Raw genomic sequence first — 26,378 nt, 5'->3', positions numbered from 1 at the left:
TGGCCGAAATCTTAAGGCCAATGAACATAAAGAAAAAATATGCATTTTGCGTTGTTAGACTCAACCACTTATTTGAGTAGAGCTTTGAAAGATAAATATAAAAAAAGGAAAAATAAAAAAAAACATTTTAGCATTTAATTGGGAAATTGTGAACACTATGAAATTAACCAAAATACTAGCTGATCAAAAGTTTAAGACCATACTGAAACAAAGCGTTAATCGGTAAAGACGTAACGAAATTTAGTCATTTGTGTTCAAGCATTAGCATTGTTAACATCTCCAACTGACATCTCCTGTGTTACATTGGGTAAAAATATGGCAAAGGCTAAAAAGTTGACAGTGTTTGAACGTGGCAGAATTGTCGAGCTGCAAAAGTAAGGTTTCTCTCAATCGCTGGTGAGATTGGGCGTAGTAAAACTGCTGTTGCAAATTTCTTAAAAGACCTTCCTTTTCTTATTTTCATCTTTCGAAGCTTTACTCAAAAAAGTGGTTGAATCTAACAACGCAAAATGCATATCATATTTTTTCTTTATGTTCATTGGCCTTAAGATTTTGGCCAGCAGTGTGCCAATTCAAAGCTTACAGAAGCAGTTCAAGTTGGTTATTTTATTAATGGTTTACATGCCTGAAGCAATCTGTCAAATTTCTAAATCATCATAAACTTTCACATACATATATGAAGCTCAATACAAAGTCTTTCATTTGTAGTGTATGACACAAAAGGAATCAGATACTTAAAGCATAATCTTTAGGTGATGCTTGAAATATAATATAAGAATATTATGTTGATGTTACAACCTCAAAATATGAAGTTAAATCGCTTACTGGCCTGTGAGGCATTATTTGAAGAAACAGGATGTTTGTTGTTTTCATTAATGTTTGTGTTTGATATTGAAACATTTGTCAGGTAGCGGGTTTTATCAAAAGAAATAAAAGTAATGGCTTAGCTCATAAAACAGTTGCATAAAAACATAGTTAGACATGTATTCCAACACTGAATGTCACAAATATTTTAGCTGGTTTAACTTGAAATGAGACTAAGGTTAATTTTTTTGTGGAAAGTGAAATTCACAAACAGTAGCATGTAGCTAAACAAATGTAAACTGGAAGTACTCAATGTTATATTATGTTTCAGCATTTTCAATTATTCAGACTGAATTTTTCAAAAATACATAGTTTTATGAATATTCTCTTAATATCAGTTCACTATAAAGCCACTTATAATCTATGGTATGTTAACTATGAACATCGTGCCAGATGTGAGAAGTAACATCTTCATGGTGTAACTTTATAGTTGCTCTTCCCTGTGCAAATTTTTGTACCTTAAAATGTCAAGGAAGAGACATTATTCTGAGATTAATGAATTTCCAATTTTCCAGTTTTCAATCTATTTCAGTCACTAGTTTGGGTACCTGACTATGCACTTTTGGTCCATTCTACTTTTTTCTGTTGAAGAGCAACGAGGCAGTAATATAGGGGTAGCTGTGGACCTTCATCATAGTAGCAATGGTCTCAAAAAGTACAGCTAAATATATGTTCAAAGTGCTTAAGGATATTCGTACCAACTGAGCTGTCTGCCTGTAGGAGGCAGCTTACGTATGAGTAGGAACAAACTGAGCAGTCTGGAATTCAGAACAAATCAATGGTCTGGGTCCCATATCCAAGTGTAAGAAAAATACCATGGTTAAACTTAAGATTATTCCTTATGACAATTTAAATTTGAACCACACATTTTAATTAGTTGTCATTAATAGTCTAATTGGAAAAATGAAACTCGATTTTTTGCAGTGCCGTTTAGATACAAAGATTGACCTCAACGTAAAATCCTAATATAATAACATTATAATAGTAACTTGCACGTGTAGATAGTTACAATGACATAAGTTTGTGGGCCTGGCATGGCCGAGCGCGTAAGGCGTGCGACCCGTAATCCGAGGGTCGCGGGTTCGCGCCCGCGTCGCGCTAAACATGCTCGCCCTCCCAGCCGTGGGGGGCGTTATAATGTGACGGTCAATCCCACTATTCGTTGGTAAAAGAGTAGCCCAAGAGTTGGCGGTGGGTGGTCATGACTAGCTGCCTTCCCTCTAGTCTTACACTGCTAAATTAGGGACGGCTAGCACAGATAGCCCTCGAGTAGCTTTGTGCGAAATTCCAAAAACAAAAACATAAGTTTGTGAGGAGTTTTTTTCTGCATTGAGTTCAAGTATTACAGGCAGTCTCACCAGACGTAACTACATTCATGCAAGGATAGTAGTGAAACAGCGGACGATTAATCCTGTATAGCCCTTTCAAATTAGGCCTAAATTCTAGATGTAACGCAAGGCCGTAGTCTCGGTTAAAATATCAAGTTGATTTTAAATTGAATACGAAAATACGCATAGTGGTTGTTAAAAGAAAAGAATTGCAAAGCACAAAAAAGAATAAGAAAATCTGTGAAGTTTTTTTTCAGCAAGATACTTTCTTCCACCCCCAACAAACATTACACTACAACTCGAGGATATGTTATGGGCATTTCACTAAAACCAACCTACAAATAATGATCCCTGAAAGTGGTGTACTGCTAGATAGGCATGCAAACTGAAGCATAATCGAGTGTGTGTTTTTCTTATAGCAAAGCCACATCGGACTATCTGCTGAGCCCACCTAAGGGAATCGAACTGCTGATTTTAGCATTTTCAAACAAATGTGTGTAATGTAAATATTTTTCTTTGTCCATGAGATGATTCATTTAATCTATTGCGTAAAATTTCCAAGCATGGTGATATTTCCTCCTTCTATTTTTATATGAAATATTCTTATAGTTCTTGGCAACATCTAGTGTTTTCGATTTGACAAACTTTTAAGGTATAACCCTAACGCTCAAAATGGAACAAACAGATGTAGATGGAATGCAATGGGTTAGGTGAAGTTATTTTTGTTTTGTTCTTGAATCTCGTCTAATGCTATACGCATGTGCAATATGATCGAAGGTACGGGATTCGGCAGACCAGCGGTAACTAGTCGTAACAAAGTTTCTCAAATTAGTAAGTATCATTATATTCAAAAGCATGATAATTTAAATTAATCATTGCATATTATCTGTCTTTATTGTGGTACTGTTTTAATGGAGTGTATACAAATTATATACTCGAACTTGTACACGAACTGCATTGAACACGATTTTGTATATGTAATCCTATTATAATTTATAGTAATTATACTTTTTAAGTTGTTGTTATGGACTATATTGCACAACCTAGTTTTTAAGTTATAATTTTATTTATAGTATAAAATAGTAGTACATTGCAGAGATCATGTTACTCTTAAGTAAATCATAGCTTTAGTGCTTGTTAAAAACGGATAGGAGCAATCTCACTGCAGTGATTAAACAATTACGAACGTATTTAACGATACCCATTATTCATCACTTAACAATAACATTACTTTTGTAACGGACACTAACTTCCCAAAGTGCTTTAAACTGCAACTTTTAAGATATAATTTCACAACAAAACCTCACGTGAAGAATACCATTCTCAGCCTTATTCCCATAGCTGTAAGCCATGATATTAATTATCACAAATTACTTAGAAAAAAAAAAGCCCTTTTGCATTTTCTATTTTTATTGTGCTTATTCCATTAATATCATTTAGTATATTCAATTAAATTAAATGCAAGAGACAGTTGCTAACTATGATGTAAAGTCTTTTCTTTTTCTAAGATGTGCATGTTTATCCACCAAAATAGTAAAAGTAACTAGCCTGTAGTTTTCAGGGCAACTATTATTAAAAGTAATATTAGCATCTTTCCAACACTTAGGATAATTCCTGCTGGGCATTGATTTGATGTACCATTAATGAAGGAGAGAGATTTGTAACCTGATTTTTGACATCCTTTTAAACCATAGGTAAAACTTTTTCTTCTTGTAGTAGTTTTATCTGTTTTAAATCATTTTTGCTTAACATAAAAGGATTAATCATTACATGATTTGGATAAATTCCAATAAAATGTTTAGGAATATATATATGTCTAATGTCTTCATTTTCAAAAGACAGAAGAGTATAACATTTAAAGATCATTCATCTCATAATCTTCAACAGAAACTTTGTAATCAACATTTTTTAAAGGTTTAATCCCCATTTTCATATTTTTAGATACACTTGAAAAGTTCTTGCTGTTGGTTTTAACATTAAGTCAGCTGGTTCTCAAAAGCCCATTTGGATTTTCTAATGTAGTTTTAAACATATCATTATAATTTCTGTGGTTTAATAACTCTTTTTGACCTGTCAGTTTAAACTTTTATACTTATAGCATTTATCCCTAATTTCTAAACATTCTTAATTTTCCTTTAAATTTAGTTTAATTATTCAGTTATGTCTTCCACACATAATTTACCACTTCACGTTTTGCCTGGTATGTTTATTAGTGGTTTACAATGAATATAAAGTTGGCCTTTCAAAGCCTGTGGTTGGCTAGATCTTTGACTATATTGTATTGAAAACCATCCTGCATTACCTAAAGGAATTTCTGTTCTCAGTATTCAACTTTATACAATCCCTTGCCTCCTGCTAGTACAGCAGTAAGTCTACGATTTACAATGCTAAAATCAGGGGGTTGATTCCCTTCAGTGGGCTCAGCAGATAGCCTGATGTGGCATTATTATAAGAAAAACACACACAAATACACATACAATCCCAATTTAAATATCTAAAAGTGTTCCATAAATACTGCATTAGCATTCTTGTAATAACTTTTAAGTTTCTCATGGATATCTCCTGTCTGATTGAGTGGCCAATGACAACTGACAGTTCAAAACTTTCTATCCCTGATTATAACACAAAGATTCAACTTCTTAGTTACCATTTGTCTTCATTCCCAACAGGATACAGTAAGTCTCTTATATGAAAGCCACCCAAACCACTTTTAAAATGTCTCTCACTATTAAATAACCTGGAAATTCCAAATAACTTACTTTACCAGTGTTCTCCAAATCTGATCAAGTTTTGGTAATTCCCTTTATATCATTGCATTCCATTTCAACTACAGCCCTGATGTAATCCCATTTTCTTAACTCTTTTACTATGGCTGGGATGTATGTTTCCTACTGCACAAGCAAATATGTCCCAGGTGCAGTGAATGGGTTAATACTACTAGCACTAAAATAATAGCAATTAGTTTATTCTTCAGTCTACTGAATTTATCATTAAATATGGCAGGCTTATCTGTCAAACTGTTCTTTTATGTTATGATTTAAGTTCCTTATTTTCAAACCATAGTAATTTGTTTATTATAAATTTTTCAAGCCCCCTTACCACAATGCAAGTTTAGTTTAAACTATTGTTAATGAATATACTTAAGAGCTTCCAGTAACACCCTTTTATCTAATCTGCTTAATTGGAGACATCTCAAATACACTGCTGGCCAAAATCTTAAGGTTAATGAATGTAAAGAAAAAAAATGCATTTTGCATTGTTAGACTCAACCACTTATTTGAGTAGAGCTTCAAAAGATGAAAATAAGAAAAGCAGAAGATAATAATAAAAACCTTTTTAGCATTTAATAGGGAAAATGTGAACACCATGAAATTAGCCTAAATACTAGCAGGTCAAAAGTTTAAGACCATACTAAAAAGAAGTCCTAAACAGGGTAGGAAATGCCCAACAAGAGGTTTCAGTAGTCAGTTGCACAGCTGTCATTGCAAATAACTGCAAACATTCGCTTTAGCATGGTCGATATAAGCATTTGCAGAAGGCTGGCTGGAATGTTATTCCAAGTGGTGAAGATGGCTTCACGAAGATCATGCACTGTTTGGAGTTGATGTCCATTTCTATAGACTTCTCTTGTCATCTAGCCCCAAACATTTTCAATGGGGTTCAGTTTGGGTGAACATGCTGGATGGTCTAAAAGAATTACGTTATTCGTCATGAAAAAGTCCTTTGTTGTGAGGGCATTGTGGATTGCAGCATTGTCCTGCTGAAAGATTCAATCATTTCCACACATGCGAGAGCCTTTAGTCAATAAGGATGCTCTCTCCAACATGCCAATGTAGCAAGCTGTTGTTTGACGCCCCTGTATAACCTGAAGCTCCATTGTTCCATTCCTCTTGAAATATTGCTAGCTGCCCCAAGCTAATGCCATCCATTAATTTAATTTTAAATCTGTAGTGAGGATTGCCTCTCCTTGAAACTATATCCCACAGGTCCAATCAGTCTATCTGTTACTTTAAGGGTATCCATGATAATCTTTCATTTAAGCCTTGTATCCTGCTATTAGTGCTCAGTAGTTTTTCTATATACTCCTGAAAATGTTTTACAGCTTTTAAGCAGCTCTTCTGGTTAGTTTCAAACATCTGGGATACAAATATGACAAAGAGCAGGGTATTGCTCAACTAAAATTTTATTAATCATAATTATGAAAGAGACTTGAGGATTTGGACTTGTCTACTCTAGAGTGTAAACTAGAATGTGTTTAAGTGATTTGATTCACATTCTCAAACACTTGCTACCAGTAAGCAATCAGTAGTCATCTCTTTACACAGGTGAAGGTGTATTTTGTTATGATTTTAAAGTTGGTCTGATTTCAAGCTTTAACTCTGAGTTGAATAAATATGTAATTCTGTGTTGATACTGAGCATAAAAGGCAGTTATTTCATTTTGTACATTATTATATCTTTGTCTCAATCTCAAACAACAGAAATATAATTCTAAATCAAGTTTCATCAGTTGCATTGTAACATCCACTTGTTCTAAACTTGGAATGAAGACACAAGCAGAAATTGCTCAGGTTAGTTTGTTCCATAAATTGAGTCATTACTATGCAAGGAAGCACATTTGCTTGTCTGTTCTGTAAAACTGTGACTGTTGCTTTTACATAATAATTGTGCTCTCAAAATCAGATAGTATTAGTAACTAATTACAAAAATTAATTTAACAGAATACTGCATTGTTTTTTTCCAAGAAGACTGACAGTGGCTTTGATTTTAAAAAAAATAAATAAAAAAAACATGTGAAATTACTAATTTGGCAACAGAAACTTAGTTATGTAAAGACACACAAACCTTTGGTATAGCTTTTACAAGTATATAACAAATACACAAAAATATAGTATTCTTTGTTATCAATAATTTTTACATATTTTTCATAAGGTTTAATTTATAAACTTTCTAAAACATGAAATGGGTTTCATTTTAGCATGTATATTAAACTGTACTTCTATACTTCATAGGTAAAAACTATGAAATACTGGAAAGTGTTTGCTGCACTAACTTTCCTTCAGCTAATCTTAGGGATAACTATCACTATATTAGCTATCAAAGCATCAGAGTTTTCAACATCTCTTGGAGCCAGAGACCTTCCACTGTGGGCATCAGGTCCTGTGAGTAGATCTCCCTAATTAAATACTGTTTTAATATAAAAGTATCTTGTAGTGAACAAGCAATTTATAGTTTAAATTCTTAAACTGTTACATGTCATTTGTTTTATAATTAAATCCAAACACTGTGTAGCCCCATACTTAATATCACTGTTTTTTTTGTTACTTTGAAACCTGGGTGTCTTAATCTGTAAAATGGCACATTATTGATAAATATGCATGCCTGTAGTTTTTAATTAAAATTTTTAAGTATTAAAGTTGTAAAATAAATTTCTTATTTGATTCAAAATATATCTGTGTTTATTAATTAAAGTTTTTAAAATTACTAGCTAGTTTTATTCAAATAAAATGAAAGGTACTTGATTATAAAAAATATATATATATATTAAGGGTGAAATGTATTTGTTTTTTCTAAGAAATGAAAAATACATTACGTGTAGCTATGCCATAATTTATAATAGATTTGAACTTAATCCCATAAGGATTTGGAGGGTGATTTAAATAAATAAAGATCAATATTTTAGATGTATTATTTTCATGTTGTTTGTACACTTTTGCATTTTAAAGTCAAATAGGTTATGTTTATATAGTGTGTGGAGAACCAAAAGCCAGAGTTTAAATAACCTTTGGATATTGTTTATACCTTTTGTATAATTTACACAACAAATAACATATGTAAGCATAATTTTTATTCTCATTTCTTTTCAAGCTTGTAGTGTCTGGCTGTATTGGAGTCTTGTTTGTACTGGGATGTCGGAACAGCTTTTCAGAGAATACTTCTGTTTTTGTAACAAAGGTTGGTATAATGTTCATATCTCTCTTGACAAAATTTTACTGTGGTATTCATAAAAACTTGGTGGTGGTGATAAATGTTTAGGTATCATTTTTGCTCATTTGAGATATTTGCACATGGCATACTAGACATTGTGAAAAGTGGATATACATAATAAAATAGCATAAATAATAGCCAACATTATCTCAGAACAATTAAGGATTTATCTATTTGTAATTTGTAGTAGAATTACTTATGGCATTCCTTAAATGTTTTTTACAGTTAGGTGGATAACATGACACAAATTGTGTGCTATAAAACATTTAAAAACATGGAAATACTTCATAATACTAGGTTTCATTTACTAAGTATGAGTAACTAAACATCAGTGTTATTGGAGAATTACCTGTCATGATTATAAAACTACCAAGAAAAACAGGCTGGTTGAAGGAAAGAAAAATTAATGTTAATTCATTGTTTTGTTATACATTCACTAGATATTACCTGGTTATATATTCTTAAGAAAATGTTTCTAGAAAACTTGCATACATTAAAATCTTAAATTTAAAATATTTAATACCTACATTTGAGATAAACTAGTTTTTTTTAAATGGCACATTATGATTGATGACTTTAGGTTTTCACTTTCTTCCATGTGTTAGTTAGTGCTGTATATAGACCAGTTCACTGGATGTCTTAGTAAATTATTACTAACATTTATTTTATAAATTATTGTAACAAAGAATCTTCAATTTATGCTGACAAATGTTGAAATTGAAATATTTCCTGAAATTTTAAAATAAACTGTAAATGTGACATGAACACAATAAACACATCTCTCTTAAAGACAAAATTGAAGAAAATAAGGCAACTGCACAAAATTATATAAATTTCATTAAATTCTCAAGAGCATTAATAAAGGAAGGTAATTTAATTATGTAATTACATATACAGTTGTCTTTCTAAAGTTTTTATATATATATATATAGATTCACCAAGTATTAACTTCATTTCTCATAACATTTTCTGTTGTTATCAATATTAAAAAAATAAATTTATAACAATATGCCAGTGAATCACATTCATACTTACCACAACATAGGATAACTTCAAAAAGGACATAACTAGAATTGATTAAAAAGTGAAAACTGCATAGAAATTATTATTATGTATAAGCATAATATTTTGTGTATTAACAGCTGAGACTAATACAAAATAATGGACTTCAATTTTGGAAAAAAATTCTTGTTTGTTGCTAATTACACAAAAATTGATGTTTAATAGTTTTAAACAGACATGGCCTAACTTAAGATTTTTTAAAACTACAGTCAAGTTTGGCAATGATTCTTAAGCCTCAGTCAATACTTGAATGTACTTAATTTATGGTATTTTTTATTTTCTCTTTCAATAATGTAAACAAAGTGAAGTAAAATCATAGTTTTTAAGGAATAGGATTTTGTTTTTTCCCCCAAAATGTAAAGAATCATAAAATAACCTGTTATGCTCAAATGTGAACTTTGTTTTACAGGGCATTAGCTACCTCATGTCTTGCTTGAGTGTAGTTTTGTGCTTTGTGGCAGCTACCTTCAATAGCATTCACGTGGTACTCTATCTTGAGAATTTCTACTCTTGCACGGACAGTGAGGACCACTCTGCTTGTATTTGTTTGAAAGGAACTCAACCACTACACATTGTTTATACCTATGAAGACATTTCTTGTGAGGGTGTATTTAATGGTCTTTACAAGGTCTTTATTGTTTTAGCAGTGTTAAACAGTTTAGGTGGGCTTACATGCCTGTGTTATGTGATCTTGTTGTGGAGTACTCGCTATAATTATATTTATGGTGGTGTGACTGGGAGTGATTGTAATGAACTTGCTTAAAATATATGATGAAAATGTAGCTCTGCAGCAGTAAACATGATGAAATAGCTTTGAGAAATGTTTCTGGTTACAGTAAAAAATATTTTAACATTCTATATCGCAAACCCAGTAGAATTTTGTCACTGAACAGTTTTAGGATACAAGTTATAACTTGTTTTAAAGATACCAGGAAAAACATTTTAAAAATATTTTGCCTCTTTAGAGTTTTAATGTATATACATAGAGCTGTACCTAGTTAAATCAACAGGGTTTAATGCATTGTGCAATATTTACTTGTACTATTACTGTTATCTTTCTCTACTATTTTGGAAACTCAGTTTTTGAACTTTTATGTTTATTTTTTTTGCATGTAGTATTTATTTAATCATCTTAAGAAGCATGAAGTATTCTCTGTTTTAGCTCACTAACAAGTTGTACATCCACATTGCTCAATCTTTCACAAGTCTTATTTTGTAGTTATAGTTCAGGTTCATTAAAGGTGGTGGTACAAGGCTTAGAACTAACTTGAGGCATCACAGAAAATATTTAGAGATGCTTCTATGAAAGAATTTGTTCTTTTGTGATCAATGACTTGTGTAAATACCATACGTTAGGGAATGAAAGCATTTAAACATTTGTATTCTCTCACATTTGTTAATGTTTTTATTAGTCATTGATACATTTCAAGAGTTTTCCCATTGAATATATCAGCTTACTGTGTGTAGTAAATTTAACTACAAGTAAAATCCATATCTGAAATATTAATTTTGTCATGTTTGTGGTATGTCTTAAAACAGTGAAGTATAACTATTGAGTTCAGTATTATAATTTCCATTCAAAAATGTTAACTCTCTTCCATGTTGATATTGTAAAAGTATTTATTTAAAAACCATTAGTGCCTTGATTAAAGTTTGTCTATTTAATAAAAAATTAATATGTTTAACATCTGACTTTTTTTTTGTTGTTAGCAAAGAATGGTGGAAACGGTAACATTTAACAAATCCACAGCAGAATATTCAATGACTGAGGTTACCCTACCAGCTATAAGTATTACTTAAATACTTTCAGGGCTATTTGTTTAAAAAATTATGTATGTGAATCCTGTAATTACTGATTATTCTTATGTTGTACAGAGGAATTTGAGCCATAACCAGGAAATATTTTCTAGATTTTATTTTCAAGAAATATCCCTAAACTAGCATTTTTACATGCACAAATTTCTGAAATCATAGTTGTGGGTATAAAAATAAATGAGATAGAGTAGTAGAATTGTACACTAAAAGAACATTATGTTACAGTTTTTGCTATAAATATAAGCTATAACATTTTATATATTTAGTCTGTTGAAAGGATTTGTTTCTCAGCCTTTCAGTTTATGACAGATACTAAAAACTGTGTCCATGATGACAAATTTTATTTTTCACAGTGATGTAAAACAACTTGTGTATCTCATGCTCTATTCCCAATTTCAATGTGCAACTAACTAGTCTGTTAATGAGTTAAGGCTTGAAAGTCTCCACATGTATCATTCTTTTTCAGTGATTTCTACTTAATTTGTGGCTATAAATACTAGTATAACTATTGTTTTATATCTTAATAAATCTTCCTAGTTATTTGTATTTAGGTGTATACCTTCCTAAACTCCACCTTAAACATTTGATTTCTAATTCTTTCTGTGTATGTTTAACTTCAGTCCATCTTAGTTTCTACAAGCATTCAATTCTCACCAAAATTTTAGGTGGTGCCCAGGGATATAGACATACAGTATACTCCAAGTAATTATCAGTATAAATGGTTAATTCCATTTTAAAGACAAAAATTCATTTGAGTCAAACAGGATGAGTAAAGGCAAGTGAAAATTAATCAATGTCTTCTCTAGTCCCTGGTATTATACATAATATTGGCTATTAAATATAGTACCAGTGTTTACAGAAATTTTCAGATATGTTGAAAGTGTACTTCCTAAGCAGTTGACACCCAAATTAACATATCATAATTCTTGTTCCACATGCATATCATCAGGAAGAATGGTTACTACATCTTCACCTCTCCCACACAGCATACAGTCCATCTCATACTCCTGAAATGTATGTATATATTTATGTCTTGAAACATGGAAGTTAAAGATATCTAAATAAACTTAGTGCTGTCATCAATTTTTGTATGCCATGTAAACAAATTAATCATTTAGACATTTTCACAAAAAGAATTAAATGTGGAGAATAACTCAGATAAAAAGTAAAAAATATTCTAATTAGAACTAAGTAGTTCTCAATAAATAAAAAAATTAATTGAAAATAAAGTTGTTAATGTTATTAGTATGTTACTGTAAACTTGTCAAAATATCAAACATATATGTAATTATGTTCAGAAAAATGGAGATTTTAATTACAAGTGTCTTCAAATAAATGGTATTTAAAAAGTAAAGTACAGAATGAGATCATGATGTACAAATTAACATACTGTCAAAATAAACTGGAAAACAAAGTAAATGGATTAAAACAGTAAAGATTAATGTAATAAGCAAATGAATTATTGTACTATCAACAAAATCAACATTTCACTAAAAGAACTGATTTCAACATAAATATATCCAAGTATGATACAAACAAATATCTCAACTGTATCATAAATAAAATTGGTTAATGAAAGCTTCTATAAATAAATAGTTGTTCTTCTTATCAATTGAAACTCCATTTGAAAACTTTTTTTGGGTGTGCATAATGGCCTGGTTGTAAAACATTAGACATTTGAAGTTTTTGTTCCAGTCATTAATAATAAAATGGAATTATTTTGATGGTGATAGCTTACACTGAGCATAACTTGTTTCTTTAGTGTTTATATTGATCATTCTGAAACACTCTAAATTAAATTTTGGTTTCCTGGTTTCTCCCATGGTTATTGAAGATTTCATATTATTTTCCTCTGCACTCATTGCAGTGAGTAAGGTGTAATTTACCAAATAACAATTTTCTGATTGCTTGCATGATTATACAAGGTTATGCAAGTTTTCTCTTTACTTTGTTATGGTGAGTGGTATGTAATTTAAAGAAATTACCACATCATTAAATGGATGAAGGATTTGAAGAGCACTAAGGTCACAAACAAGATCCTCAGTAAAAAAGCCACATAGTTATAATAAAAGTAATGTATCTTAAATAATCTTTTTTCAAACATTATTTTCATAGTGATTATTAATAACCTATTTCATATATACTTTAGTGCAAATTTCATAAAATTCCTTGAATCTTATAAAATGACAAATGCAATGTTTTACAGAAATTCAGTGATCTTTGTTCTTACGCAGACTACGCTGACAAACTTTCTAACCAGAAAATATGTCTAATAGTAATAAACTCAGAAACCTACTTTAAGTGTTTACACTCTAGAGAATATATCCAGATCTTATAAAATAACACATTTTATACCTGTGTAATATTGACAATGTACTCTGGACATCTCACCTGAAAATCACCATCCACCCTGAAACAGTACTCATGACTCGCTATTACATGGTTACAATGGGAGCAAACATCTGTATGAAAGAGTAAAACAACAATGCATGAGTCAGTAATGTTAACTTCCAATCAAAACAAAATGTAAGTAATAACTACAAGTTTAGCTGCTGCTTCAATAGTCATGTTGACAGACACACAGTTATGCTCAATATGGAATATCCAAATATTTTCAGTTATCTAGTTTCTAGTGCCTCATACTGAAGATGTACAAAAATTAGATTCCAATGTCATTAAATTCAAATCTAAATATGTCTTTATGATCTGAGTGTAAGAATATTTTTTGTCGAAAAAGGCTGTTACACACCCTTTCCAAAAGTGATATATATTCTGTGTCAAAATGTAGTTGTGAAACATTCCATTCCATCATAATTTTATATCAACTACAGTTCTCAAGTGACTTTCTAATTTGTATATTCAGAATAATTTGAATATATGCTTAATATTCTGTATTTATTATTCTGATAAGATTAATCACATGAACAATTTCCACACACTTGAATAATCCTATTTTTTTCTCTACCTCTTTCTACGGTTAACCTAAGAGAATAATAGCAATTAAAATCCTTTAAATCCTAAACATATCTCCACTGTATGTACTCATTTAACTAAACTGATCAGAAATTTTCCATCCTAATCAACTAAAGCTCATATCAAGAGAATTTTGCAATAGGTAAAAAAGACACAGAAAGATAACATTACAAGTTTAAACTACTGAGATACAAATTATATTTATCAAATAGGAAATTATTTACCACTCCAAAATGATTACTAAATTTAGCAAATAATTGTCAATGACTTCTATACTTTTTAGTTACATCAACACTTGTGGTCTTTTATTTTTAAAATCTTTCAACCCAAACAATATTTATTTTTTAATATTTAGAGAATGTTTTGAATAAGTGATGGAAAAAGATCTCGTAAAAAAATATATATATATATATATATATATATCTTTTTCATATATTTCTGTGATGTTTGCAGTTTTGTTTAATTTCAGACCTGCATATGTATTAAAATTCAGAAATGTAATATCAAAAATTAATACTGTAAGTATATTTAGTAGAACTTTTAAAAGTACTATTTCTCACAAATTTGGTAATCATGTTGATGGTTTTGTGATGTCAATAAATAAATAAGGCTTTATCTTTAGAAGTAATACAAAAATAATGCATTATTATTATGCCACCAACCATAACACTTCCAAAATTAGTTGATGATGCCATTTGTCCAATTTCACACTATTTGTTATACAGTCTCAACTCTTTACAATAAAACTAAAATGAATCAAATAAACACCTCAGTGCAAAAATTTTTCATCATAAAAAGTTTATAATATTAAACTTTAAATATAGGAAAGCATAAACTATTGGGTTAACAAATCCCCTCCCATTTTCTTTGCCTAGGCTCTAAATTATTGTGATAAGATAACCATTATAATAACAATATTTCCAGAACAGTTTTCATTATTAGCTTAAACATCATTCATAGTGTGAGTATAGATATTAAATTGCTAACTTTATTTCAACTATGGCAGTGCTTATATTCATTAAACAATGAAACTGAGATTCTTTTCTTATGTACTAGAAAAAATGTAAATGGAATGTTGAAAAATCACATAAAACAGGGGGACTTTTGGTCCAGCAGGGCCATCTAATCCACTAAATTAAACACTACAAATCTTAAAACTACCCATTCAAATATATACAGCTTTCTCTTCAGCTTCCTTAAATAAACTGCATCTACTACTTCTGAAAGCAACTCATTCCAAAGGCCAACTATTCTGTTAGAAGAATAAAGCTACTCGAGCTGGAGAAAACTCCTACCCTTCCAAATTTTGAACCTACATTCTCTATTCTCACCATCAACATACCACTTCCTTTAACAATATTAAACACCTCAATCAGATACCCTCTAACTATTCATTTTTCAAGAGAAAAATTCAGAAATCTTAATCTGTCCTTGTCTGACCTTTCCATTATAAGTATGATCTAAATAGTCCTTTTAAGAACCCTTTCTAACAACACAAAATATTTTCTAAGGTAAGGAGCCCACGACTAAACACAATATTCAAAATGTGGCCTAATCAGTGACATTATACTCTTTAGACTTCTATCCAATATTTCAATAGATACAACTCAAATGTTATTTACAATGCCACTATCAACAGCACAGGCCTTGGATGGATTAAGAAACTGAGGAAACTTGAACATCACGATATTTTTCTTTTTTAACAATGTTATTCTCATTTAAATTACACTTATAATTTAAATTGTAACATCCTGTATGCAATATCTTGAATTCATTATAATTATCTGCCATTTATTTATTTATAACACTCTGCTTTCTTCCACCTACCCAAGTTTTCTATCCATTAAGTCAACCTATCTCGCATACCTATAGAGATAACTTAAACTATATGGCATCCTATCAATTGCTTTCTGAAAATCAAATTCCACACCAGTACTCTCATCTACATAAACAACTAGTATTTTCTTCTAGTGAAACCACACTGAATCTCCAAAAATTTTAAACTTTAAGCCACTTTGCAAAGCATCTTTTATCAGACTTTCAAAAACTTTTTCCATCAGTGATGTATGACTAATAGGTCTATAATTACTGGGGCAATTTTTATAATCTTCCTTGAAAAGAACAGTAGCATTAGCTTCTAACACCTGTCCACTATTCAAGGACTTAGAAAAAACTGTAGCAAGTGACTCATATCTCATCTTTAACCTCTTTCAAAACCCTTGGATAATATTGCCTGGCCCTGAAGATTCACCATTCTTTTATCTTCCCTTTTTTTTTTTCTTAATCTCAGAATTAATATAATCTTGTTCAATCAAGTTGCCATATACCAACTGTTCAGGATAGCAAATATTGCTTAATCTTCATTAGTAAAAACTGAAGAAAAAACAAAACTTTAATAACTCAGTCATCCCATAATCATCAGATATTAGCTTTCTTGTATCATCCCTCAGAAGCCTTATTTCCATCCTGACCTTTTGTTTACCCTTGTATTTGAAGAAATCCTTACTATCAATGTTTACATTTTCAGCCAACCTTTTTCCATGTATTTTATTGATGTTAATATTTTCCAACACTGAATCACTTCAAGATTAGACAAGAAATGATGCAATGAAAGTGGGTAAGATTGGTAAGAAGTGAGAAAAAAGATAAGTATCTATTAAAAATACAATTTCAGTGTTGGAAAATGTTTACTTCTTTATGATACCTTTCCTCTTTCCACACACTAGCTAGAATCCTACCTTCAACTAGTGGAGGGACCAGTGCAAAAGTTATCTCTATAAGCCAAGCTTCCTTTGGAAAACACTGAAGAGAGCCTATGAAAAAAGTACAGGGGCACACTTGTGGAACACTGCACCAGAGTATACTCTTTGCCCATATTGAAGATATGTGTCATCAAGTCGGGCAGAAAACAAACAGTCCAGATTTTAAGAGTGGAACACAGATGTGCCAAATGATGTAGTGCAGGGTGCATCAACCTGTATGTGATGGGTAAACTCCAGTCCAAACTCAGACAGCATGAGGCATTTTTCACCTGGTTTGCTGCAGAAGGAAGGATCCAGCCATCTTCCCCTCAATCCCAGGAAACAGAAGGGAAGAGAAACCTGTTTCTCCAACCTGTTTTTTGGTTAGCTTCAGCCCAAAACAAGGTTGTGTCAAGTATTTTTCATTCTACCTGGTAGGAGGAAGGGTCCTACCAACCATATGAGTGAATTTATCCTGACTGGTCCTGTGTCTATCCAACACCAGACCAGTTGGAAACTGGCATACAGGTAATACAGAATTGAGAAAGCCAGCTGGAGTGAACTGTATATTCTATGCTATCTCCAGTCTAACACTAGGTGGCATCAGGAATTTGTTATCTGTTCCACAATAGGAAGAGGGTTCACACTGAGAAGGAAGCCTCCATGTTCCACAACACCAGCAGCTAGGAATTGGTAAGCAGAAAGGACTCCCATACTCCACTAGAAGAAAGAGGTGAGGGAGTGGTGAAAGTACACTGGGGAGCCTGGAGAAACACATCTTAATCCTTTCACTACAGACAGCAACTACAGTTGATGGAAGATTGTTATTTACAGCAGAAATCAACTTCTTCACAATCAAAAACTTTTCCCTCTAAAGCAGAAAGAACAACCCTCAATGAGCTTGAACTGACTAATAGACACTGAGTGTGTTTATGTCTTGGAAAGTGAGGGGAAGACACATATATACACAAGCACTCAGCTGGGGCTCAAACAAGAAGATGACATAAGGCACTCAATCACACAGATAGCAGCTAATGTATTTTTTTTGTGTTTAGACTATGATTTAGGTAAGTCATTTCCACCATAACATCAAAATATGCAATGTAAGTATCTTATGTATCATAATGCATAATATATCAAAATATACCATGAATTTATAATGCTTTTTGATGGAGAAATGCCATTGACTGGAAACTGACTGTGAAATCTAATTCTGCAGTGAAAAGAGTTAAGAAAGTGCAACAGGTGACTACAAAACCCTGTTTTTGAAAACAGACCAGTCTGGTTTATTCAACTAGGACCAGAGAGGTGGGCAGCTATCTCAACACTGCTTTACTCATGATCTTATTTATTAAATAACATACCACAAGGAAACCTTTACAAGTCTCATGGAAAACCCAATATCATCAGTGAGTGTTACAGGCCCAAACAGCAGAACAGTGTGGATTTGAATATAAGTATGCCACAGCAGACACTGCATGCCACTTAGTGGAATCCTTAGATATGGAATAAGGACCATATAAAAATATGAGAGAAATGAAATGAACATATACAGTCAGAGCCAGTAAGGTCTACGTAAAATGGTGATAGGAAGAAATCAATATTCTGACAAAGACATAGCAACCAGAAGAAGAGTAAAGTGTCAGATTTGGTGTGAGGAGACCTGAAAGAGTCAAAATGAATCTTTGTTCAAAGAGACATAGGCTAGACAGACAAGCTGCCATAGCCATCCCATGAAAATATTGAGAGAAATACCTCAGGTAGAAGACAAATTCCAAGGAATAGAGACTGGAGCATGAGCTAATGAAAATGAGCCACAAAGATGAAATAAAATTTAAGCATTCAAACAGGACAAAAAAGACAACAGGAACAAGAATAATAAGAAGTGGATAAAAGTGAAATATGGGTGAATACGTTTTAAGGAAAAACCACGATTAGGATAAAGAGAAATATAAGACTATGGAAAATATCAATAGTATACATGTTAGATCACCTACAATCACAACAAAAATAAATAGGTTTTAAGTTAAAGATGATACAATGAATAAGAGACTGTAGGCTCAAAAGATGAAAGGATAAGGCCATGGAGAACAACATTCACATCCAATCAAGATGGGCAGTGGGATGTGGAAGATGAAGAAGGCAAAAGGAACAAAAGACCATGGAGAGAACAGGTGAAGAGAAGACATGATAATAATCAGAAACCCTAACAGCAGATAGGGCAGTCTTGTGACCAGCAATGAACAAAAGTGAAAAGCCTTGATTAAAAGCCATGTAAAAAATTAAAAAAATAGAGATACATAGACCATTTTTACAGATATAAAAGGAAAAAGAAAGAATGGATGGAAAAAAGAAGGCAACACCAAAGAGGGTCCTGATCATTTTGCAAAAGGGCAAGCAAAACCCATGAATGAAGACAAAATGCTGATACTATTCCATGTGACAAGGAGAATTGAAGATGAAGGAGTGAGGAGCACAACAAAGGTAGAGGAAGAAAAAACTAAAGGTTCAATAGAAAAAACCACAGATGATCCAGCCAATCTACATTGATTGTTCAATCAACACTCGTATTGGTGGGAGCTTGTGAAATGCTCATTTGCATGCTACAATACAGTAATAGCACATGAAAATATACAAGTTTAGGTGACAGCTTCAAGGTTACTGGTGAGTGAAAAATTGCACACATGGGGTAATACAAAATCAGGAAAAGTTAATACATGAGTGGAGCCTAATATCCCATTTGACCAACCTCTTGGTCTTCTACAATCCTCCAAACCCCCATCACTGCAGCAAATTTAGATTTATAATATTTATGAGGCTTCATTTAATTTTATCCATTATACCCCCTGTAAGCCAACCTGTTTTTTGTCCTTTTTCTTGTGGCCACCTTTTCTTTTTAGTCTATAAGGAACATATCTATCTTGAAGTATTTACTTTAAAAGTTAGTCTACATCATGAAAGGACTAAATTAACCTCCACTGCTTTAAGAAGAAAGGTAAGGAAAAGTAGAAGCAATGCTTCAAAAAGATTGAATAAGAAGTCCATGGGGATTACTAATTATATTTATTTTGAAAACTGTGCATTTTAGTGTTAGACAAGTCATACTTTGTTAACAATGAAGGAAAATAATAAAACTTCCTCAAGCTTTAATAAAATAAATCTTTGTTTCAAAATGATAAAATAAGCAACTTTATTATTATTTTGATAACCTCATTTCATGATTTTATAAGGATGAAACTAATGCCAGCAATAAGGCTTAGTCAATAACACTGGAAAAATAAAAAAAACTTACTTTTATTAAGTCACACTAGAAATAACTGAATAGTACAGGTACAATCAAACCTTGTAGCATTAGAATACCAATTCTGAAGTCACAATTCATTTTAGTTTGAACCAAACAGCAATTTATGAACCAATACAATGTAATAATAATATTCCTTAAATTGTAAGCTTACACCAAATTAAGCCTTGCACTTGTTAAATTTATTTCAATATTTTAATAAATTTTAGACAAATAAATGAAATGTATTATACCTACTGTACAAAGGATCTCTTTTTTTTTTTAAATGTAATACTAAATATTTTACTTTAATATATGTATTTTTGCTGATTTGCTGAAAGCAGATGAAAATCTTTGACCCCATACTGAACTGTTAAGCTTAAAAACTTACATTTATTAGCAAATATACACAAATGCAATGTGGCATAATCTTTGTTTTTTTTTAGGTCATTATTTTTTAAATTTGATGGTACTTTGAGATATATTTAGTCCCATGAGTAATAAGCATAATGTTTGTATGTTTAAGCTCAAACTTTATCAAATGGCTCTATTTTCTAAATGTATGCTACTTTTATATATATAACTCACATTTTTATAAAATATGTTACCTATTTGGTTTCACATATGTATGTATATCAAACTTCAACAGTCAATTATGTTACTTCATCAGAATATAATTCGTTCAGACTTTCCAGGAGCATTTCTGTCGAAGAATGAGCAATGTTATATGTAAATCACTTCCAAAAATCTCGTAGTCAACAGAGAAAAAACAGCAATAATAATTACTTGCAATTAAACGTTTGATGACAAGGTTCTAAATAACTGTACTTTTAGTGCAAATTGTAACATATTCATAACTATAAAATATATCTTACTCTGGTAAGTATGTACATATATACAGTTGTTTAATGCTAAAATGAAAACAAAAAAGGAACCTTAATCATTTTGGTCTGATCAAGTAATTACAAATAGTATCTTACGTTCATATGTTACAAACTCTTCTTCTGAGTCCTGGCCATTTTGTTGCTTGTTCATAACTTGCATTTCTTCCTTATGGTCACAAAAATTACATTTTCTGAAGTTTAAAAGATAAGAGCCTGTATCCAAGCACATTCGGCCCTAAAAGATGAAATAAATGTTGCCATATTATTCATTTTATACTAAAAAATGACAACAATAACTATGTAAATACACAAATTGAAAAATATATACTTAATTATATACAAGTATTCAATAATGATACAAATTTTGTATTCTTTTGACACAATAAAAAATAATGTATACAAAAGTTTTTGCTTTTACCTACAATATGTAATGTCAATAGTAAAACAGCATGTAACTTGAACATATATTTAGTATACAACCTATGTAAAAGTAATTCTCATTTTTTTCTCTTTTTTTTTTTTTGCTTCTGCACAAGTTTTTGATATATTTCTCATTTACTATCATAATTTCTTGGTTATTTTGAATAATAAATATTTATCTTTTACATTGTAGCCTTTAATTTTCCACATATTTAAGAGTTGTTATTAAATTATTAATGGAGTCTAGTCAAAATGGATTTTGTTGTTAGTGGAAAGCCTTATAGGTCAAAGCTTACACCTATAATTTTTTTATATTGATAGGGCCATTATTTACCAGTTAGTAGAGCTTACTCACATAATTATACTCATGGGTACTTCAAACTGTATTGAGGATGTGGTTGAAGTACATAATGATTTGTATCAATTGGTACATTTGACACACGTTTGGCAAATTACCTTCTTTAAGGTAATGTGTTTTATTATCACAATTTGGATAGCATATTTAATGTAGATAGGAACATACTTAAGAGTATGATTGAAGAAAAGGATCTTAGAATAGTGGTTGAGGAATCAACTCATGCCAATAAAGCAGTTGTCTGTTGCTAGTGGTTGAGGTAATAGAAGCTTAAAGTATATTTATAAGCATAATTATTGTAATATCAAATCAACTATGTTAGTACTTGTGTATAAAAAAATTAAATTTATTAAACATAAGCTTTACAAAAGTTATAATTTTCCTATACTGAAAATGTATTTCCAACAGGTACTTCCCTCTTCTCACAAAATTAGCTATTGTTCACTGCTGCCCTCTGTATATGAACTTTTGTATTACACACACTACAAGCCTTCTGCCCCCACATAGTGGATTCAAATGATTCCAACACGTCTCTCACACAAATCATCATGCATTACTTCTCTATCAACAAGAGTACAGTATACTCACATGATGCCTTAATCCAACTATCATTTCTAAGTTTGGCAGATGACAGAAGCACCGAAAATAAGTGGAAAGGAAGGATGGGAAATGTGAGAAGAGTGAAGTACCTATTGAATATATATTTTCAGTATAGGAAAATTGTAACTTCCAATTCAGTCCATCCTTCTGCTAACAAGATTAGCTAGAATCCAATGATGATTAGGAAGAGGGTTTGTTTTGATTTGTTTTTGAATTTAACGCAAAACTACATGAGGGCTATCTGCACTAGCCATCCCTAATTTAGCAATGTAAGACTAGAGAGAAGGCAGCTAGTCATCACCACCCATTACCAACTCTTGGGCTACTCTTTTACCAATAAACAGTGGAATTGACTGTCACATTATAACACCTCCATGACTGAAAGGGCGAGCATGTTTAGTGCGATGGGGATTCGAACCTGTGACCCCCAGATCACGGGTCGAATGCCTTAACCCACCTGGCCATGCTGGGTCTTAGGAGGATGGACTAGTGAAAGGGAAGAACAGATGTACCCCCTGAAAGTGCATGAAGGATACCACTGGAAATAAAAAGAGTCAGATCAGAAGATGGGAACTACATCACTTCTGATATAGGTATACTGTTTGACCATTTATGAAATGTGTAAGAAATAAGGGAGGAAAAGGAGCACATCCAAGTGAGAGAGAATGCAGTAGGAAAGGGATCCTAACTGGAAAAAGGTATAGTAATCAAATCCCACAATAACAAAAGTGGGTGGGTAATTGAGGATGTGTCCCATGGTGTAAAGTGGCTAGGGTGAATAATACCATACTCAGTAAGTACATCTAAAACCTCCTCCATGGGTACTGACATCTGTGCTATGGTAGGATGAGGTTCATACCATCTTCAACTCAAACCTAAGAACCAGGGAATTGACAACCACCCCATATCCTGTGTATTGCACAGGATTAGCTCTGAGCTATCAGTCAAGGAATTTGACATCTGATATCACATGCAATCAGCTCCCATGACCATGACACAGGATGGGACCACCCGAAGAGGAATAAGTCATGTAATAAGAGAAAACAGGGAAAAGCCAAGGATAGAACTGAAATGCATTCCTGTTGTGACCCACAACACAGAAGGAAGAAATCGAGGAAGACAGACAACTCAAAATCTGTGTAAGAACTTAAGTTGACTAGTTCACTCAAAATCCAAAACTCTCTGTGAGATACCAACATCCCATGAGGGTAGGATGAGGGCTCCCAAAGAAGGGAAGAAATGTTCCTCAATGAGGTTGAAAGCACCTGAGCCATGAAATGCAATTAAAAGAATGTGTTTTGTGTAAACCTAATGCATGAAAATGAAGGAATCTCTACCAGGAGCTGCCATGGTAATTGATATAAGCTACCACTGTTGTAGTGTGAGAATGGATCATTACCAGACAATGTCAGGCAATGGGAAAAATTTAATCCAAAGCCCTATAAACAGCTTAGAGCTCTGGAACATTAACAGGTAAAGAATGTTCACTGACAGACCAACCCAAAGCCTCTTGGTGATTGATCCATGCACCCCAGCCTTGAAGGAATGTGTCCATAAATAGATGTAAATCTAGACAAGGAAGAGGTAGTTCAAGTCTTGCCCAATCACCAAAGGAGATTGTGTACAAGGAAAGAAGGAAGTGTTATGGGAGGATCCAAGGGGTGATCCTAAGCAATTTTTCTTTGATTGTGCAGAGTGCAAAGTCCACTTAAAAAGAGAGCATGTGTGCATTGCACAGGGGAATTTGCAGTGCCATAGAGAATCAATGTCAGAGGTATGAAGTTGTCACAAACCACAGACAATCATGTGTGATACTTTATCATTCTCTATTTCAATAAAATATCATGAACTGTTAAAAATATTACTGCACTTAATCATTTGTAGCTACATGTTGCTTTTTCCCTAAAATTTTAAATTAATTATGTAACACACTAAAGTCCTGGATAAAAATAGAAAATTAATAATGTTCTGATTTTAATATTTTGCCAATATTCTAAATTGCAATGATTTTATTTCACCGACAAAACAAGCTACAGAAGTAACAGGGTGTTCTAATAAATGTGCACACCTTACTAAAAGAATGATATCAACATGTTGGAAGTAGTGCAAAGGCTGACCAATACAATTGTACCAAGCTAAGATCACTTAAGCTCTGAGAACAGGATTATTTTCTCTAAAATACAGAAGCTTAAACTTGATTCAGGTACTCAAAATCATTAAGGATTTGAACAATCCTTTTATTATCGGGTTGTCCAAGTGGGTAGAATGATATGGATGTGTTTCCCTTTTACATTCAAGCCTTGGGAAGAAGATAGCACAGGGTTAGTTACAATTTACTAACCTGGATGTAGGTGATACACTACATTTGGAATATTTTGTCCAAATTCAGGTATGATTGAAGTTACATCACTAGATTTTAAGAAACTGGATGAGTGATTGATATATTAGGATCAGATACATAAAAAAGGTTTCTATATGTTGACTGAAGTTGCAATAATGGAAAAATGGGATAACCTCTATGAAGACAGGTCCACAACCACAATCAATATTTCACTGACATAAAATGCAAGTTTCAAGCTGCAATTTCCACTTTTAATTTACATACACAAATATGTGAGAGTGAAGGAAGCTAGAAAATAACCTAAAACGTGACCTTAGTACCTTTATCTGTTTACCAAGTTATAAATAGTTATTTCTCTGATTCTGGATAGGTCAAATGACCCCTTATAATATTTGAACTTTAAATAATTATTCTCATGCTTTGGTATTTGTGCCCAGTGTTGCTGTAGATCATATACTTTCCAATATTTTTGGAAAAGTAGAACTACAAGCTATTTCCAAACTTAATGTTTAAGTTTGACATGAACAAACTTACAAAGTTAGAATATAATTTATGTTCCATAAATTTTCCTGTTAGTAATTATTGCTTAATCATTAAATTAATGCTATTAAGAACATAATAAATAGAGTTACCTGAGAACAAAGCTAATTTAGAAACAATACTACTTCACTTTGTATACTAAATGATTAATAATGTTCATTGATTTACTTGAGGACGACGCCTACTGACACTGACTTATATTTTAATTTTTATGTTTCTCGTTTTTTTTTTAACATAAAGAATCTCAGACTTAAACCATACCCGTTAATTAAATCTTAAGAAAAACATACTCGGTCAGGGTACTCTTCTTTAACACAGTCTTCACACATTATTAGGAATAGATTTTTAATATATAATACTTAATTAACCACGTAAGTTATCCACCACACGAGGTCTAGCCCTAAAAATAAATAAAAAACAATACCCTCCAATTTTCGACACAGCGCTTAACGACAACGTCATGAAATACTCAAACTTTATAAAACAATTACGTATACATATATATATATAAGTGTGTGTATAACTATTTTAATAATGAAATATAAGAAGTGTTTGTATGTATAACCTCGCAGGTTTATAAAATATATTTTGAGCTTGTTTACGAAGTAAAGTGATGTTTATAAATGAAATGTACAATAAAATTGTTTAATTTATATTTTTACCGAAGTTTAAATGTACAAGTATACGTTATGATTTAGTTGTGTGTGTTTTTCTTATAGCAAAGCCACATCAGGCTATCAGCTCAGCCCACCGAGGGGAATCGAATTCCTTATTTTAGAGTTGTAAATCCGTAGACTTACCGCTATACCAGTAGGGGGCGATTAGTTTTGAAATATGGTGTATCACATAGGTTTCTTTCTTTTGGCCTGGCATGGCCAAGTGCTTAAGGCGTGCGACTCGAATTCCGAGGGTCGCGGGTTCGCGCCCGCGTCGCGCTAAACATGCTCGCCCTCCCAGCCGTCGGGGTGTATAATGTGACGGTCAATCCCACTATTCGTTGGTAAAAGAGTAGCCCAAGAGTTGGCGGTGGGTGGTGATGACTAGCTGCCTTGCCTCTAGTCTTACACTGCTAAATTAGGGACGGCTAGCACAGATAGCCCTCGAGTAGCTTTGTGCGAAATTCCCAAACAAACAAAATTCTTTCTTTTTGTAGCAATGTTATTTTTCCTGAATTTATTATTTGTTTTT

General features: G+C 32.1%; 2 protein-coding genes across 5 annotated transcripts; one reads left to right on the top strand and one right to left on the bottom strand.

The window, feature by feature from the left end:
- Positions 1-2,749: 2,749 nt before the first annotated feature.
- Positions 2,750-12,790, top strand: LOC143249446 (sarcospan-like). 2 transcript variants are annotated; one of them, XM_076499297.1, is made up of 6 exons: positions 2,750-3,023; positions 3,799-3,886; positions 6,673-6,762; positions 7,204-7,353; positions 8,060-8,146; positions 9,651-12,790. In XM_076499297.1, exons 3-6 carry the CDS (start codon positions 6,736-6,738, stop codon positions 10,002-10,004), a joined length of 618 nt encoding a protein of 205 aa, XP_076355412.1. In that variant the 5' UTR covers positions 2,750-3,023; positions 3,799-3,886; positions 6,673-6,735; the 3' UTR covers positions 10,005-12,790. The 2 variants fall into 2 exon arrangements, with proteins under 2 accessions (XP_076355412.1, XP_076355414.1); XM_076499299.1 differs by lacking the exon at positions 6,673-6,762 and having other exon boundaries at positions 2,773-3,023.
- Positions 11,142-25,640, bottom strand: LOC143249447 (protein Churchill-like). Of its 3 annotated transcripts, none has more exons than XM_076499300.1 (4): positions 25,481-25,640; positions 21,031-21,169; positions 13,448-13,518; positions 11,142-12,063 (listed from the first exon to the last, which is right to left on the bottom strand). In XM_076499300.1, the coding sequence occupies exons 1-4, from the start codon at positions 25,517-25,519 to the stop codon at positions 11,974-11,976; spliced, it is 339 nt and encodes a 112-aa protein (XP_076355415.1). In that variant the 5' UTR covers positions 25,520-25,640; the 3' UTR covers positions 11,142-11,973. The 3 variants fall into 3 exon arrangements, with proteins under 3 accessions (XP_076355415.1, XP_076355416.1, XP_076355417.1); XM_076499301.1 differs by having other exon boundaries at positions 25,452-25,605; XM_076499302.1 differs by lacking the exon at positions 25,481-25,640 and adding an exon at positions 25,283-25,427.
- Between the last annotated feature and the right edge of the window lie 738 nt (positions 25,641-26,378).

This window comes from Tachypleus tridentatus, chromosome 4, assembly GCF_004210375.1.
Source record: "Tachypleus tridentatus isolate NWPU-2018 chromosome 4, ASM421037v1, whole genome shotgun sequence".
Taxonomy (NCBI): domain Eukaryota; kingdom Metazoa; phylum Arthropoda; class Merostomata; order Xiphosura; family Limulidae; genus Tachypleus; species Tachypleus tridentatus.
The sequence above is the reverse complement of the archived record's forward strand: the minus strand, read 5'-3'. Positions and strand labels throughout refer to the sequence as shown.

Bases quoted from the DNA above. Each gene is read 5' to 3' on its own strand.
- LOC143249446 (XM_076499297.1), top strand. From the start codon at position 6,736: ATGAAGACACAAGCAGAAATTGCTCAG. The intron at 6,763-7,203 runs GTTAGTTTGTTC...TATACTTCATAG, and splicing joins CACAAGCAGAAATTGCTCAG to GTAAAAACTATGAAATACTG. The intron at 8,147-9,650 runs GTTGGTATAATG...TTTGTTTTACAG, and splicing joins CTTCTGTTTTTGTAACAAAG to GGCATTAGCTACCTCATGTC.
- LOC143249447 (XM_076499300.1), bottom strand. From the start codon at position 25,519: ATGTGTGAAGACTGTGTTAAAGAAGAGTACCCTGACCGA. The intron at 13,519-21,030 runs GTAAGATACTAT...TCTTTCATACAG, and splicing joins AGAGTTTGTAACATATGAAC to ATGTTTGCTCCCATTGTAAC. The intron at 12,064-13,447 runs GTGAGATGTCCA...CATACATTTCAG, and splicing joins GGGTGGATGGTGATTTTCAG to GAGTATGAGATGGACTGTAT.